Genomic DNA, 18,448 nt, shown 5'->3' with positions numbered 1-18,448 from the left:
CCAATTGGTAGAAAAAAACCCGCAACTCCTTGGGGTTTTCCTGCACTTGGGAAAAGAAGTAGAAAAAGGAATAAATATAGTGATAATTTGATTCTTCGTCGTCGTAGTAAATAGTAGAGAAAATTGAAATTGTTTCTTCGTCTTTACAAGAAAAAGGAGTAATTAACTGTGACATGTTCACTGAAAAAAAATCCTTATGTAGCGAATAATTTATTAAGAAAAATAAATAAGCTTAATACAAAAAAGGAAAAAGACATAATAATAACTTGGTCCAGAGCATCTACCATTATACCCACAATGATTGGCCATACCATTGCTATCCATAATGGAAAAGAGCATTTACCTATTTATATAACAGATCGTATGGTAGGCCATAAATTGGGAGAATTTTCACCAACTTTAAACTTCCGAGGACATGCAAAAAATGATAATAGATCTCGTCGTTAACGTAAAATTTAACATAAATTTTAAAATAGTAATTCATAAATAAATATTAAAAAATTGAATTCAATTTTTATTTAATTTAAAATCATCTCTTTTATAATTAATATTAAATTATAAATATTAAATTATTAATTAAATATAGTTAGTTAAATATTTAATTTATTCATGAAAATGGACCGATATGCTAAAGAAGCACCTCTAAACAGAAGCATAGTCTTTTTTTTTTGTCAAAAAAGGTTCATATCTGTTTACAACAGAAAGTAAAACTAGTAATTCGTACTATTTGTACGTAAGGTTATTATACTAGAATTTTTACTTTATTTAATTGAATATCTTATTTTATTTATTCAATTTTTTATATTGTTTTATTTTGCAGTAATAGTAATAAATACTAGTCACAATATAAATTTCAACGAACTAAGTAACTAAGTAAATGTGTTAGTAAATGTATTAAAAATATCTATAAAAAAAAAAAAAGAAAATACACAAATAAGACGTATCATTTTATGTATAATAATGGGGAATTATGGGACAAAAAATAAATCCGCTTGGTTTCAGACTTGGTACAACTCAAAGTCATGATTCTGTTTGGTTTGCACAACCAAAAAATTATTCGGAGAATATACAAGAAGATAAAAAAATACGAGATTTTATCAAAAATTATATACAAAAAAATATAAGAGTATCTTCTGGTGTCGAGGGAATTGGACAGATAAAGATTCAAAAAAGAATTGATCTGATTCAAGTCATAATATATATGGGGTTTCCAAAATTATTAATAGCGGGTAAGCCTCAAAAAATTGAAGAATTACAGACGAATATGCAAAAAAAACTGAATTGTGTGAATCGAAAACTAAACATTGCTATTGCAAGAGTTGCAAATGCTTATAAACACCCTAATATTCTTGCAGAATTTATAGCTGGACAATTAAAAAATAGAGTTTCATTTCGTAAAGCAATGAAAAAAGCCATTGAATTAATCGAACAAGCGGGTACAAAAGGAGTTCAAATACAAATTGCAGGACGTATCGATGGAAAAGAAATTGCACGTGTTGAGTGGATCAGAGAGGGTAGGGTTCCTCTACAACCCATTCGAGCTAAAATTGATTATTGTTGCTATACAGTTCGAACTATTTATGGGGTTTTAGGAATCAAAGTTTGGATATTTCTAAATAAAGAATAACATATTTTTCTTTATCTTTAATGTCCTATATTAAAAAAATGAAAAATTATTCGATTTTGATTCCCAAAAAATTTAAAATTTTATAAGATTGAATTGACTAAAAAATTAAATTAATCATTTGATATTGATAACATTGCTATGCTTAGTGTGCGACTCGTTAGTTTTTTTAGAATGTTTCAATTTTAACAAAAAAAAAATAAACCGATTCATAGTATAAAAAAAAAAAAAAGAATGAATAACCAACGCATTGCTTCGTATTATCTAGATCTAAAGAGCTAGTCAAAACAAACAATAAAAAAAAGATATGATATATATATATTGATAATATAATTAATAATTATAGCAACTAAAATATTGTGCAGCAGAAAAAAAAAACAAAAAAATATTATTATTAGTTGTAAAGCAATTAAGAATATATGGATAAATGAAGGGGTGAAAGAAAGAAAGAAAAGTATATTAATGATATAGAATTCTAATATGTAAAGGTCTATGGGTCATCTCATAAAAGGTAGTGTAATAAAGCATCAATTTAAATATATATTCATATATTTATGAATATATTCGTAACATAAACAAATTAAGAGCTCTGAATCAAAAAAAAAAACTGAGAACATTGATTCAAGAAAAAACAAATAAATATTCTAAAAAAATATTATTAATTATTAGATATGAGAGAGGCTCCATTGTAGAATTCGGACCTAACCATTAATCGAGAAGCGATGGGAACGACGAAACCTGCAAATACTTAAGATTTTATGAAAAACAAATCTTAAAAATTGATTAGGTGGGATGGCGGACGAAACCAAAAAGCAATCCATTTTTTTAGGAGTTGTGCCCTACATTATATCTGAATTTGATAATAAAAGAGTAAATATTCGCCCGCGATAATTTTTATTTTCGATAACTTGGATTTTATTGAATTTTTTTTTTATTGGATTAGCAAAAATAAAAAAAAAAAGAAAAATAAAGATTCATTAGAACCTTATAATATAACAAAACAACATTCTCTAGTTAAATTATATACATATACAGATAAAAAAAATTGTTTATTTAATTTATAAGAATACATATTGAGTTGTATATCAAAACAAGATATAAAAATATTGAATAGACAAATAGATTCTATGAAATCTCAAAAAATCCCACGATTCAATTATTCATTAAACATATGAATATTAGTACATATTTTATCGATTTAATCGATATATATATTGAATTGTTTCATTCGCGAGGAGCCGTATGAGGTGAAAATCTCATGTACGGTTCTGTAATAGAGATGGAATTGAGAAACAACCATCAATTATAACCCCCAAAGAACCAGATTTCGTAAACAACATAGAGGAAGAATGAAAGGAATATCCTATCGAGGTAATCATATTTGCTTCGGAAGATATGCTCTTCAGGCACTTGAGCCCGCCTGGATAACATCTAGACAAATAGAAGCGGGACGACGGGCAATGTCACGAAATGTTCGCCGAGGTGGACAAATATGGGTACGCATATTTCCAGACAAACCAGTTACAGTAAGACCTACTGAAACACGTATGGGTTCGGGAAAAGGATCTCCCGAATATTGGGTAGCTGTCGTTAAACCAGGGAAAATACTTTATGAAATGGGCGGGGTCCCAGAAAATATAGCGAGAAAGGCTATTTCAATAGCATCATCCAAGATGCCTATACGAACTCAATTCATTATTTCAGGATAATAAATTAGAACCAAAGGAAAGAGGTCTTTAGGATGAAAACAAAAAAATGAAAATGTAGATTACTTTTTTTGAACACATAATATTTTTACTTCAATCTTTGTACTGAAAGAACAAAAAAATGATATGATTCAACCTCAAACTCATTTGAATGTAGCTGATAACAGCGGAGCACGCGAACTGATGTGTATTCGAATCCTAGGAGCAAGTAATCGACGATATGCTTATATTAGTGACATTGTTGTTGCTGTAATAAAAGAAGCAGTACCAAATACGAACTTAGAAAGATCAGAAGTGATCAGAGCTGTAATTGTACGTACTTGTAAAGAACTCAAACGTAGCAACGATATAATAATTCAGTATGATGATAATGCTGCAGTTGTCATTGATCAAGAAGGAAATCCAAAAGGAACTCGAATCTTTTGTGCAATCGCCCGGGAATTGAGACAATTAAATTTCACTAAAATAGTTTCATTAGCACCCGAGGTATTATAAGACGAAACCGTGAAATGAATAAATTATTCTGTGAATAAAATGGATTAATTAATGTATTTTATCTCACATATATCCCTTTTTGTAGTAATTATTATAAGTATCAGAAGTAGCAATTATTAGATATATATCTAAGAGATAGATATAGATAGAAATCGAAAATAAAAAAAAGAATAATAAGAGAAATAATAGAATAAAGGAGCATGTTGATTATATAGAAAGGAAGGGGCAAGAATCATTTTCGTTTACCATGGGTAAGGACACCATCGCTGACATAATAACCTATATACGAAATGCTGACATGAATAAAAAAGGAATGGTTCAAATACCATTTACTAACATCACAGAAAACACTGTAAAAATACTTTTACGAGAGGGTTTTGTTGAAAACGTCAGAAAACATAGAGAAAACGGCAAATATTTTTTAGTTTTAACTCTCTGGTATAGAAGAAATAGAAAAGGATCATATAAAAGTTTTTTAAATTTAAAACGGATCAGTACACCCGGTCTACGAATATATTCTAATTATCAAAGAATCCCTCGAATTTTAGGGGGCATGGGAATTGTAATTCTTTCAACTTCTAGAGGTATAATGACAGATCGAGAGGCTCGAGTAGAGAGAATCGGTGGAGAAGTTTTATGTTATATATGGTAATCTTTCTAACATCCGAATTCTATGAGAAACTTCTATCATCTGTATGCATGTATGCGGTATGATGCACCTAATTCTATTTGATTTATTTTTCAAAAGAATTAACCGATGCGTTTCTTGTTATTGACGTTGTGATTCGACAACTTAGATAGTTTCCTTGAACCTTTCTTTTTGAATTCAGCTCATGGTACCATCATGGATTTATTTTCGCTTTTTGATTGTCCTTATTTTTGCCTAAAACGCCCTTTTGTGGCGTCTTAGCGGACCTTTGTTTTTGTTTATTTTCGCAACCCTAACTTTTGCCTAGGTCACCCTTTCGTGGGATTCCTAGCGGGTCTTTTGCTCTTATTTTTGCGCAGCCCCCTTTTTGGGTTTCCTGCCGAGCTTTTTTGTTTTTATGATTTTTGTTCTTTAAAGGATTCCTTTTTTATCCATGATGGCACTTGTCGAGGCCAAGGAATGGTGCTCCAAGTTATCACACCCACTTTCGCATAAAAATGATGCGGGTTTATTGTTATTAAGACAATTTCAACTTCATTCATGCTTATTCAAACAGGGTTAAAAATAACGTGGTCTAGAAATTTATTGTAAGCAAGAAGAGAAGCAGTAAGAATTAATAAAGAATGATTTTATTATAATTCTAACGGAAACATGTGCCCTATCGAGGCTCGGGGGTCGGGCTGTCCCCGAGGAGTGATCTCTAACAGTCATCAGGTCTATACATCCCTATCGGAAGGAGGAGAGCACTTGATGACGACGACCGGCCTTGACGCTTGTGAACCGGCCTTCCTAAAGATCTGGCTTAAAGAACGTCGAGAAGGATCTTGGTTCCTCTTTGTCCTTTGATCTTTATCCTCAGATTCTTTATTTTCCTCGGTTTTTTTCTTTTCTTTTTCCTTTCCTTTATTCTTGGGAGCTTTATCGTGAAGATCTTCGGGAGTGTAGATCCTGCCACTCCTAGTCATGCCCCCAAGTCCAGCGATGTTAGAGATATCGCTGTCGGTAGAAGAATGGATGTCGTATATCCATGGCACAGCCTTATTCGATTCGTAGGGAAAAGGTCTTGGAGCAGTGATCTTCAATGGTATCGGACCTTCCCCTTTATTCGTCTTGATTACCAACAACGAAGTTGATGTGCGTTCGCTTGGCGCAGTTGTTGGCTTACATTTGATAACTTACGGCGTGCGATCCATTCTGAACATACGCATTGATTAATCCTTTCTTTTTATTAATGTTATTAATAAATTACTAGGAGGGATGTATGCGAATGAATGACTATGAAATGCAAAGGCAATTGAAAGATTCCATAGATCTCAAAAATTTAATTTATTAATCAAGGAAAGTGTACAACTTGTTATACAATGCTTTGAAGCAATTTTTTACAAAATGAGAAGAGCCGATAGAAACCCACAGACGGGTTCATGTTTCTTCTCCATTCATCTTCGGCTTCCTCTACATGACGGGCCATTGCCTCAACTTGCGTATGGACTGCTTGGCTCATATCATCACTAATCTTTTGAGCGTCCTTCGCCTTTTGAATGTGGTAGTTGATCATGGCTTGTAGCTCATTAAGCTCGTCTTCGGCTCGATCCTTCTCCTCTTGGAGCTTAGCCATATGTGCTAGTCCTTCCTTTTCCTTCGTGCGAAAATCGGAAAGGCTTGCGGTTTGTTGTTGAGCAACTTCCCGCCATTGCTGCGCATCGGATCGAGTCAAGAGTAAGTCATCCTGCATGTACTTGATCAATTGTGCCTGCCTTGCGTACTCGGCTTCAAGGTGTGCTATCTTTGCGTCAACAGCTCGGAGTTGACTACTCGGTTCGACCTTTGGCATTTTGGATGCCCGAGTAGCCTTCTCATTAAGGTTAGCACACTCGTCCTTGAGCCGCTCTATCTCATGGTCTTTTTTCTTGCACTGCCTTTGTAGACCGTCAATGGCGAAACTGGATTCTTCGTTTTTCTCTTCAAGAACTCTCATCTGAGCTCCCATGATTTCCAGCTTCTTGGTCAAGGCATCGAATTGTTCTTGTAGCACCCTCCTTGTGACTGCGGTTGCGCAAGAGGTGGATGGTTGGGGCACCCCCCTCTCGCTCCTCCAAATCTCGTAGTCGGTGGAGACGGATACCCGAGGCTTTCCAAGCTCTCGATCTTCCTCGTAGATTGGTCTCTCCCACGCTCTAATGACAGCGTGCATGTCCCTCTGATGCTCGGAATCAAAGGAGAAACACAATCCTCCAAGCTCCTCTTTGGTAGGAACAATTTGAGTCCTCATAAGTTGTCTCATAGCCAATCTAGGTGAATAAGCTATGCAACCTCTGAGGCCCATCAAGGGTATGCTTGGGTAACTGTCGCATCTCATCAATACATTGCTCGGACGGAACCAAGGACAAACCCATGTGAAGTGCTCAATGCTCCACTGTTCCATCTCTTCCTTCCATTCGGAAGCATAACGGCGGCATACGGGGATCTTTGAAAAATTCCTCAACGGATCGGGCAAAGTCCCCATGTGACTAGAGGCATAGAAGTGTGTGATGCTCCACACATATAATAAGGAGGTGCAACATCGGATAATCTTCCCTTGCTTCTGCTGAGACATGTTGACAGAAAACAAGGTGTCGGCAAGAATGGCAGGCACGGGACTCTTCATGTGAACGTCCCATGCGAAGAAAGCGTCCATAGCAGCATGGTCCACTGTGTTAGCGTGAAAGGGGAATAAGACGGTCCCAAACACTGCTAACGCTAGAGTCTTGTTGAAAGCTAACCAATCTCCCTCACCAACTAAGGAAGAAAGGTGGTCCTCAATCATAGCGAGCTTCCAACCTTTGATACTGCCGTTCCCCACTAAGGCAGATGATCGTGATGGTAGTTTGACTTGGGTAGCGACCCTCTCCACGGCCACATAATTACCATGAAAGACATAGACCCCTGCTGATTTGGGCCATTGCAACATGAGCTCGTACTCCTCGAGAGTAGGAACTAAGTCAAACTGGGGGAACTCGAAGCAATGTAGATCGAGACTCCAAAAGTGAACCAATGCTCTCAGAAAGGCCGGATCCACACATATTTTCATCAAATCGAGGACTCGTCCATATGATTTCTCGAACTCAACACGAGCCTCACGTGGCATCAAAGAACAGAGGTGATCCAACCTCTCAGCACGGTATAATAAGAAGTCCACTTTCTTCAACTGCCCTTGCACTCCCCTAGATCCCTCCATGATCTACGATAAGAATGCATGATATGAGATGATGGCGTTGAATATGCATGCATTGTATTTTTTTCAACTAAGCATTATCATGTTTTCAGGATGTTCCTAAGATGATGCATGATATTGCTTGGTTTGGATAAATAATCTTTTCTTTTTTTGGGTATTTTGTTTTTTTTATATTTTTTGTATTATTTTTTTTTTTGGGTGAAAATGGAAACTACCTATATGAATGTGATGAAGGTAGATGTTAACACCATGTAACGGAAGATTCTTATTCCTATTTATTCTTATTTTTAAAAAGGGAATGTTGTATGTTTAAATAATGCAATGTATGCTCAAACAATGTCACATAAACAATGCACAAACAATTCACTCATCCACGAACAGTCACGAGCGAATCACGAGGTAGGGGTATCCTGCAGAAAAGTGCATATTCAAGGAGGTTCTAACTGTTCTCACTGGTCTAAGGCCCCCAAGGTGCCCCCATTATAGGGACCCAATTCCTCTCGTCGTAAGTCGATGGAAAGCTCCAACGCACTGTCGGACTTGAGTTCATGGTTATCACCTTGAGTGATGCTTTCCGACAACGGTCTACGGGCACCTATAGACCCATTCGACAACCGGCCGTACTAACATCCACTCCCTATGGCTTTCCACTCATGCCCCCGGGTATAGAGGGAACTGTTGTGTGCAAAGGTTCGTGTGCAGTTTGTATTTCAAACGATTGCGTAAATTTAAACATCCAACATTTATTAAAGCCAACTATGTAAAACATGTTATCATACAAGTGAGGGGTAATGAAGTAATTTTAAACTATTATTTTAGAAATAATCCATCACTAAATGGGACTGACTCTCGAGGCTTCCCCAGTGGAGTCACCATCTGTCGCCACCCGCCAAAACGGACCTTGGCATTCGCGACGATGGTTTGACTCTTTTTAAGATTTGAAAGATGATGGATTGTTAGAACGACTTATTCTCAAACTGAGACCTCATCGAACTAATAATATTTATTAAATGATTCTCACCAATCTATGTTAATCCCAAACGGGACCCTCCATGGATTAGCGGTTTTCGTAAAAAGAAGGGTTCTTGGAGTCGCCACCAATATTTTACTCAAAACATTGGAAAAAGATATAAGGTAATTGGTTTTCGTAAATCAACTTCGGCCATTACAACCAGAGTTGGGTAAGGGAGTCGGTTACGTGTGAGGAAGGTGTTAGCACCCCACAACGCCCCTTTTGGGTTCCCTATGACGAATTATTTCATAAATAATAGTATAAAGTTACTAAATTACCCCTTTTTATTAGAAACGATTATAGATAAAATATTTACATGATGAAAGCTCTAAACATGTAATGCAACAATCAAAAATCAATAAAAGCAGTAAAAGAAAGGATTTAGAAAGAAACCTCTGAAGCGGGCTTTTATATATATATGAACAACGTTAGGAGGCTTTTTGGCGCTCCTTCCCACTACACGTCCGCTCGCTCCTTTCCCCTAAAGACAAAATTTTTACTATGGAAATCAAAGAGATTTCCCTTCGACTTGTTCGAATCTCAAGCTAATAGCTCCTGACTCAAGAACTTCGTCGGATCGACTCCCGGAGAGATATCTAGGGCAGAGAAGAGCTCAAAAACCCAAGAATACTCAGTAGGAGGGTTGAGGAATCAGTAAAAAGTGTGGAAGGACGTGCCAATGACGTCCTATTTATAGGATTGAGGCGCAATACGGCCTGGGAGGTCAATACGGCCCGTACTGGGTTTTTGAACTACAGTACGGCCGTATTGAATTTGGTACGGCCGTACTGAAGTTCAAAAACTTCAGTACGGCCGTATTGATTTCACTACGGCCCGTACTGAAGTTTTTTGAACTACAGTACGGCCGTATTGAATTTGGTACGGCCGTACTGAAGTTCAAAAACTTCAGTACGGCCGTATTGAGTTCACTACGGCCGTATTGCAGTTCAAATGGCTCAGTACGGCCGTACTGAACCTCTGGGAGGGTGTATTGAGCTCCAATCCTCGCACACCCTTATTCTAAGCTACTCTAAGACTTCTAGACCTACAAAGAATCATCCTAGGGTCTTCCAGGAGTCCTTCCGGCTGACTTTCCTTCGGTCTTCGAGAGTCTTTGAGCTTTATTTCCGACCCGGACAATTTTAGGGGTCTACAGAGGCAAGGAGGGTGTTAAGAATACTTTCTGTTGGGATGTTTGAAGGGGATTTGTTATCCACACACTACTACAAGATGCATATTTTACATCGGTTCTCTAAAGGCATCTACATCGGTTCTAAAACCGATGTAGAATAGAGCGATGTAGAAAATATATACATTTTTACATCGGTTCTGAAAAACCAATGTAGATTTAAGCATAAATCTACATCGGTTCTCTGGACAACCGATGTAGATTTAAGAATAAATCTACATCGGTTGTCTAGAGAACCGATGTAGATTTATGCTTAAATCTACATCTGTTTTCTTCATAACCGATGTAGATTGCATTTTTTTTTAAAAAAAATTATGCTTATTTTTGCACCAACAGAGCCACAAAAAAATTATCACTTTAATTTCAGGCATATCTAAATTTTCAAGCGTCTGTTTTATTTTCAGCACTTGTTGCCTATATGGAGTTATTATGCTAATGATTCACATTTTGAGTCATGCAAATCAATACAACTCACTCACCCTGTAAAACAAACAAGAGAGCAAATTGGAGCATGGGCTGAATCATGTCCTGAATTGCTGAACTTATCCTCAATGGATTAGAAACACTTCAAACAATTTAAGCCTATAAACACGTACCATAAAAGACAAGCCCAACACAGGAAACAACGTATTATCCCAATATATCATGATTAATTAAGCACTATGATCTCTCTTTCCCAAAAGATTCATCTATGATAACACTGCATATTTCAAATTCAGTAATTTAAAACAATATCAGCAAAAAATATTTTCCAAACTAGATTTAGATACCATGCTCGGTCAGCATCATATTCCATCTCCAAACGCATGCTTTCAGTAATTTCATATTGGTGTTCTTCACCCAAGTCAGACGTATCTGCCACTTCATCCTGGACACATGAAATTAATAATTATATAAGTTGACGATATAGCATTATAGCATGCATATTGAAACTCGAAAGTAGTCATAATAATTGTTGTGTGAAAGAAGAAAACCACACATGTTCAGAACTTTGATTAAAAATTTATTCATTTTCATTTTTCAGCATTTATAATGAATTATCAAATACACAAGGAAACTTTAGATGCAAAATATATACCTCATATACATATTTGAAGTTTGGGAACAAAAATGATGAGACCTTCCATTATGTATGGCAACAGAAGATCTGGTTGAAGATCCAAAAGCACGTATTGGGATAGGAGATGGGGATATTTCTCATACAAAATTAAAGTCAATTACATATTTCTTTAAATATTTTCAATAGAACTACAAATAGCCTATTTCATGTCTGGTACAAATTTACATCAAAGTAGGGAGGTAAAATAGATCAGTCCGATCCATTTAAGCTTATCCCAATGTTAGCTCATTAGAAAAATACTACTGTACTTAAAAAAAATATGTATATATATAGCTTATCCAAAGTTTCAATCAAAACATATATTATGTTTGTTGTTTAACTGTTAAAGAGTTCCTTTTTCCCAAGTCTAATTTCAAGTTCAAATTTTGTGAATAGGAAAAGCAAACTTAAGTTTTCCAACCACTGAGTGGGTTCTCCCTGCTTGACCGAAACAATTTCACAAGCAAATAGAAACAAAAGTGTTGAGCTTAGAGGAATTTGAAGCTTAAAAGAGTTTTGATGTTCACAAGATATGAGTCAACTACAACAACTTGGAGGCACAAAAACAAAGTCAAAGAAAGTCAAGAAAATGCTATGTAATAGAGCTATGCAATAGAGTTTAGAAAATAAATTGTTTATATGTTGTGTGTTCTTGGTGTGCTTTGTGCATAAGCAAATTCTATAACTAAACTAAGTAGAGAGTGTATGATGATGAATTAGGAAGATTAGAAAGTTATTTTGAGGCATAAAATGAAGTTTTAAAAACTAACTCAAAATAATCGATTATCGTTTAATATAATCGATTATTCCAACAATAGGCAAAATGGGATGCCTTGCTACAACAATTGATTATTTGCCAAATAATCGATTATCCCAGGAATAACTCTCTGGAATAATCGATTATCCAGCAAAATAATCGATTATATTGTTCTTGGTTGGTTTCCAGAAAACCTGAAGAACAAAATAATCGATTATTCTTTAAAATAATCGATTATCTGGGTCTGAGACTTTTATAAATAGTTTGAACTTTTAGAAACTTCAGACATGAGTTAGAACTGGTAATCAAATTGAGAAAAGCGTTTTTGTGGAGTCTTTGTGACCATCTTGGAGAGTTTTCTTTGTGAATCCAAGAAGAAAAACGTTTGTGAAAAGCTTTGTTAGAAGATCATCATCATCATAACATTCTTGAAAGGGGAAGATTAAGATTTGCTTCTGAATTCCAGGTGAATTCGTTCCTTTATTCTATGTGAATACTTGTAAAATCTTGAGAAGGGTTTCTCAAGTGGTAAGATTTCTTGTAGTGGGTTTCTACAAGGGGTGCTTTCTTGGGGTCAAGAAAGTGGTTATCTTTAGTGTTGAAGTATATGCATGTGTGGTGTGCTTGTAAACCTTCTTCATCAAGATAGTGGAACAAATCTTGATCAGGTACTGATTAAGGACTGGATGTAGGTCACATGTGGAGTGGCTGAACCAGTATAAAAGACTTGTGCAATCTTCTTCTACCTTTATCTTTTACTTTGAGTAATATCTTGGTTGAACATTAAAGAAGATAATTCTTGATTAACATGTGTGTGTGAATATTGATGGTTTAATCTGAATTGGAGCATTACATTTGAACCTCATTATTTTGTAATCAAGAAAGAATATAGCATTCATACTTCTATAAACAAGGGGAACCAAAAATGAATCAATCCCAATCCCAGAATATGAGCCATCAAGCTGGCCAAGCCACGGGACAAGCTCAGGTTGGATTCCTTTATGGCATGTAATAACTTATTTAGATCATGTAAAGAACAAGACAATTCCAGTGTATGCCAACCTCAGGTTTTCTAGTTTCCATTTCAAGCCCTTCATCAGGAGAACTAGGAAGATACTTGTATCCCTCTTCCTCACTGCAAGTAGCTGGAAGAGAAGGTCCATTGCATATACATGGTTAAATTACATACCTATATTAAGCTTTTGGGTTTATTTAACAGAGTTATCTTATAATAGGCTAATGAACCAAAATCTTTTAAAACACCAATAAGTACAGTATTTTAAAGCATTATTTGCTCGGGAAAATTTTGCTACATCCTTCCACGAAAAAATTTTGCTAAAAAAAAGAGACAATAACAGATAGGGTACACAATTACGACATCTAGAATTCTATTTTTCAACCAATAAAAGGTAAATTAATCCACTGAATACTGATAATGACTCCTCTAGCTGGAAGAAAATAAACAAATCTAGAATTTTTTTTTTTTGTTCTTGCTAGTCATTCAATAGAAATAAACACACCACAATACTATCTATAGAAGCTCATCATATATGATAGAAAAATTTTAAAAGAAACTTCTTGAGCTCGGAGATTCAAAGAGATTTCAGCCAAACATGCATTGCAAGTTATGCTTAGTGCACTTATCTCATCTCAACAGTCCAATTCATCTCATCCAGTCTTGTTTCCAATGGTCTTCACACCTCTAGTTCCACCAGGAGTTACACGATGTAATTCATTTTCCACAATCAAATTGATTGGGGCCAATCCTTCCTGTGGTGACATTGACACTTCATTACTTTATGAAGGGGTATAAGTACGTTTTAAATTTCCACAATAAAAGGTACAGAAAGATACAAGTATGACATGTTATCATGGAAATAATAATTACTATGATAGCATGATACTGATAAAAGTTGTAGAAGTAGAAAATAAATCATGCAACACAATAATTTCATTTCATACTATTAGTTTTCTTCATCCTTTCATACTGCAAATTCAACCCATTCAGTCACATCAACAAAACCTTATAAAAAACAAATTTCCAATTAATGTTGCATCCCTATTCTCATAATATCCAAAAAAAAATGTCCCAGTCTCTAAGCCATATTTGAGTAAATCTTTCAAACTTCTCTTGCCTATGGAATTCAAATCAAAATTTGTTATTTCCATCTTAAAGAAGATAATGAAGTTGAAAAGCATACATATATAAACAAAAGTAAATATTCCATACCTTGAAGTAGTTCCCAACAGGTGAGACATAAATTAGAAAGGTGTACTCTGGAGAAGGTGCAAGACCAAGTACAGGCCCACTTCCCATTAGCAAGGCTCTAATATACAAGAAACCTTTAATTGCAGGAGGAACCTGAAACCAAATATCACCTAATCAATCTGATGCATGTTACAATATCTAAAATGTCTATGGCAATGGCAGGGCTCTGCAATACCCACCCAACGTTGGTTTGCTAAAACTGTATCCTTTACAGCTTCCACAAACTGCTCCACAGTAGGCGATGGCATGCACATCCGCTCCACACCTACCTGCAGCCGCAAAGCATTTCCTACTGGCCGGAAGAGAAGTATTCTCCCATCTTGCTTACGGTACGCTTTCAAACCCTCGAATAATCCCTACATTCGTGAACCAGAGATATACATTCTTCATCAAACAAACAACAACACCGACAATAATCTACTATCAATCACAGTTCCCTTAAACAAATTCAAATACCAAGCATTGTAATCAGTTCAAAAGCAATTCAGTATGCCTCACATAAATAAATAAAATATAAGCCCACCTGTCCATAGTTTAAAACTCCAGCAGAGGGGTTCAATTCGATGTTCCCAAAATGCTAGAGTTCACCTTTGGAGAAGGTTCCACCTCGTCAGACCCATTAATCGTGTCGATGGTATCCGCTTCCGCATCATCCAAAGTTGGAGGCTTTTCGACGGAGGGAAACGCAGGCACGTAGCCGGCGAGGCTCTCCAGCAAGGCTTGGGTGATGGGTCTGTCGCAACCCTAAACCCTAACTACAATATCACATACTATAGCAAACTTTGACAAATTCCAAAATAATTTTTAGGTAAACTTACGAATCTTTTGGTCTTCCCTTCGGCGACGAACTCACGCGAGCACCACCACATTTCAAGAGAGATCTTCTGAGAGTGTTTATGGATTTGGAGTCCCACGTCGTTTTGAAAGAGCTCCTCCGGGATTGTCGATGGTCAGCAAGAGAAAAGCACCCATAAGAGTGTTGAGAGCACCCACGAGAGTGTTGAGATGTTTAGAGAAAGAGCTCCTCTAGGGTTGTTGAAGGTCAGCAAGAGAAGAGCGCCCCTGAGAGTATTGAGAGCGTTTGCGAGAGTGTCGAGATGTTGAGAGAGTTTGTTCGCACGGAAATTTGGCCTTCGCTTCTACATCGGGCAAAGTTAAACTCGATGTAGAATAGCTCTATGATTTCATTTATACATCGGTCAATAAAATAATTGATGTAGAATTTTTCACATCTACATCGTTTCTGCATAGAACCGATGTAAATATACTTACACCTTTTATTTATTTACTAAACTGCCACTGCATTTTTTATTTACATCATTTCTTTAGAAACCGATGTAGATATATAGATGTAAAATAGTATTTTTCTAGTAGTGACAAAGCTGAAATTGAATCAGCTCAAGTGCGAGAATGATGGGACAAGATCCTTGTTCAAGCTTCTTAGCTCCAATTTTGGCCTACATGGCCAAAAGAACGGCCAATGAGGCCGAGGAAAGTAGTGAAGTCAAAATAGCCCAAGGGGGCACACATTTGATGAAGGTCGAAACTATAACGGCTCCGAAGGCCGACAAAAAAGAGGAAAACCAAAAAAAGGTAATCGAAACAGTTGAGAAAGAGTTTCTCGGGGGTAAGAATCGAGGATGAACAAAGTAGGGACTCTGAAAGAATCGAAGAAAGACTCGATTGTGTCTTTAATGATGCTCCTCTAGGATTCGAGAAAATACAAAATGATGGACTTAAAGTGGAATCTCAGGATCCTCTGGAGGAAGTCAATTTGGGTATAATCGAAAAGAGGAGAATCACCTATGTTAGCCAACTAGCGAAGAAGAATTTCAAAGAACAAATCATGCAGGTCTTGCACAAATATAAAGATTGCTTCGCTTGGGATTACGAAGAAATGCCTGGTTTGGATCGAAATTTAGTAGAACATAGGTTACCTATTGTAGACACCCAATTTCGTCCGAGGGGCACACAAACAAGAAAATGGACCTACGTCATGAAGGAAAAGAGCTCCCGAAGTAGGCAAACAACAAGACAGGATATCAGAAGGCCTAAAGGTCAAATAAGGTTGTTTTAGTAGCCCAGAACGGGCTGTTCCAGAATCAAAACGGGTCGTTCCGACGTGACTAAAACACCTAAAGATCCAATACCAGAACGGGTCGTTCCAATACTAGAATGGGTCGTTCCAAACAAGTCAAATTTGGAACGGGTCATTCTAGAAAGGATAAATATGTGTTAATTTCTACTCTGGAACGGGCTGTTCTGATTTCAGAATGGGTCGTTCCAGGGTGCATAATTTGAACATAACGTTTGAATCCGGAATGGGACGTTTCAAATCCAGAACGGGCCGTTCTGGCCCACATCTGATGCCTATAAATTGAAGCCTCGGGCACAGTTCTCATGGCGGCCAGAGAAATTTTGAATAAGACTCCTTTGAGCACGAAATTTCTCTATCTCTCTCCTTTCTATTGTATTTCTTGACATTTGTGTCGCATCTCTATCTTCTATCTCCCTCCTATTATATTTCTTGAGATTTGTGAGACATACTATAGTGTGAAAGGTAGCCAGAAAGCACCTTTTCCATATTTGAAGATTCAATAAAGCTTGTTCAAGAGGTATTTTATTCAATCTTCTTCTCTTCTTTTTATTCCTCATCTTTATCTCTTTTTTTGTTATAATAAACGTCATAATGTAGATATTTTAGGGTAATCGCTTAATTTATATTTTAAGCATGTAAATAAACATTATTAAAGGGGATTTAATATTTAATCTATTAATTCTTATTACGTTATCTTCATCATAGGGTACTGATTTAGGGCGTTGTAGGGGTGCTTAATACCTTCCCTACACGTAATCAACCCCCGAACCCAATTCTAGTTATCAAGGCCATTATTGGATCTTTAAAAACCTTTTCTTTTTCCAATATTTTGAGTAAAATATTGGTGGCGACTCCATGAACCTATTTTCAAAACCATTAATTAAGGATTAGTCTGGTGTCCGGGCATTCCATAATTAATTAGACTTTTAAAAGGATGTCTAAACCATAAGTCGCAAGATCGAAAATTTTTAGGTTGCGACACCTATGATTTTGGGGAAGAAGCCAGTGAAACAAAAACCATGAAGGTTTGCTCCGCGGGTGATCGAAAAAATCAAAGAAGAGATCGAGAGGCTATTGAAGGCCAAATTCATTCGTACTTTGAGGTACGCCGATTGGGTATCGAACATTGTGCCTGTTATAAAAAAGAATGGAAAAATAAGGGTATGCATCGAATTTCAAGATTTGAATGCAGCCACGCCTAAGGATGCATATCCCATGCCTATTGCGGAAACAATGATTGATGTCGTTGCAGGTAATGAAATTCTGAGTTTATTAGATGGATATTCTGGGTACAACCAGATTTATATTGCTAAAAATGATGTGTCGAAAACTGCCTTTAGGTGCCCAGGTGCCTTGGGAACTTACGAATGGGTAGTAATGCCTTTTGGTTTGAAAAATGTTGGGGAAACTTATCAAAGAGCAATGAACTTAATTTTTCATGACTTGATCAGAAAATTCATGCAGGTTTATATTGATGACATAGTGATCGGATCAAAACGAAAAGTAGATCACATACAACGCCTAAAATTGTCTTTCGAGAGAAAGAGGAAACATGGCCTGAAAATGAATCCATTGAAATGTGCTTTCGGTGTTTCAGCGGGGGATTTCCTAGGGTTCATCGTACACCAGAAAGGCATTGAAATAGATAAGAACAAGACTCGGGCAATCATGGAAACTAAGCCTCCTTCGAATAAGAAGGAGTTACAGTCTTTGTTAGGTAAGATAAATTTCCTTCGAAGATTTGTTTCGAACTTATCAGGAAAGACTAAGGTGTTTTCCCCTTTGTTACGTTTGAAAAAGGAGGAAGAATTTCGATGGGACGAAAATCAGCAAAAGGCATTCAAGGAGATCAAGAATTATTTGATCAATCCTCCAATGATGGTGCCACCCTCTGAAGGAAGAAAGATAAAATCGTATGTCTCGGCCAATGATTCGACTATTGCGGGCATGTTGTCGCAAGATAACGAAAATGGCATCGAAAGGGCCATTTATTACATCTATAGGATGTTAGTCGAGGTAGAAATTAGATACACTCCTTTGGAGAAGTTATGTCTAAGTTTGTATTATTCTTGTACAAAGCTGAAGCATTATATTAAACCTTATGATGTATTCGTATTCTGTCGAAATAATGTGATTAAATATATGTTATCTAAACCTATCCTGCACTCTCGAGTTGGGAAATGGGCTCTTGCATTGACCGAGTATTCGTTAACGTTTGTTCCCCTCAAAGCGACAAAAGGACAAGTAATCGCTGATTTTCTTGTGGATCACTCGAATTTAACAGAACAGGTTAATTATTTAACCACAAAATCATGGGAACTATTTTTCGATGGATCGAA

At 36.4% G+C, this 18,448-nt stretch overlaps 2 protein-coding genes across 2 annotated transcripts; one reads left to right on the top strand and one right to left on the bottom strand.

Annotated features, from left to right (window-relative positions):
* The first annotated feature begins 2,973 nt into the window (after window positions 1-2,973).
* Window positions 2,974-3,333, top strand: LOC145954889 (50S ribosomal protein L16). The gene has a single exon (XM_083069576.1). It carries the CDS (start codon window positions 2,974-2,976, stop codon window positions 3,331-3,333), a length of 360 nt encoding a protein of 119 aa, XP_082925702.1.
* A 90-nt stretch (window positions 3,334-3,423) lies between these two features.
* Window positions 3,424-17,236, bottom strand: LOC109790938 (branched-chain amino acid aminotransferase 2, chloroplastic-like). Its single transcript, XM_083069575.1, has 7 exons — window positions 17,207-17,236; window positions 14,535-14,588; window positions 14,191-14,367; window positions 13,973-14,104; window positions 13,423-13,512; window positions 7,503-7,562; window positions 3,424-3,435 (listed from the first exon to the last, which is right to left on the bottom strand). The coding sequence occupies exons 1-7, from the start codon at window positions 17,234-17,236 to the stop codon at window positions 3,424-3,426; spliced, it is 555 nt and encodes a 184-aa protein (XP_082925701.1).
* Between the last annotated feature and the right edge of the window lie 1,212 nt (window positions 17,237-18,448).

Source organism: Cajanus cajan, chromosome 2 (assembly GCF_000230855.2).
Source record: "Cajanus cajan strain Asha chromosome 2, NIPB_CcT2T_4, whole genome shotgun sequence".
Lineage (NCBI taxonomy): Eukaryota > Viridiplantae > Streptophyta > Magnoliopsida > Fabales > Fabaceae > Cajanus > Cajanus cajan.
This window is presented reverse-complemented; position numbering and strand designations above follow the sequence as displayed.

Excerpts from the sequence above, each read along its gene's own strand:
- LOC145954889 (XM_083069576.1), top strand. The coding sequence starts at position 2,974 with ATGAAAGGAATATCCTATCGAGGTAATCATATTTGCTTCGGAAGATAT.
- LOC109790938 (XM_083069575.1), bottom strand. The coding sequence starts at position 17,236 with ATGTTCGATACCCAATCGGCGTACCTCAAA. Across the intron at positions 14,589-17,206 it reads CCCAATCGGCGTACCTCAAA|CATTTTGGGAACATCGAATT; the intron begins GTACGAATGAAT and ends GGTGAACTCTAG. Across the intron at positions 14,105-14,190 it reads TTTTAGCAAACCAACGTTGG|GTTCCTCCTGCAATTAAAGG; the intron begins GTGGGTATTGCA and ends ATTTGGTTTCAG.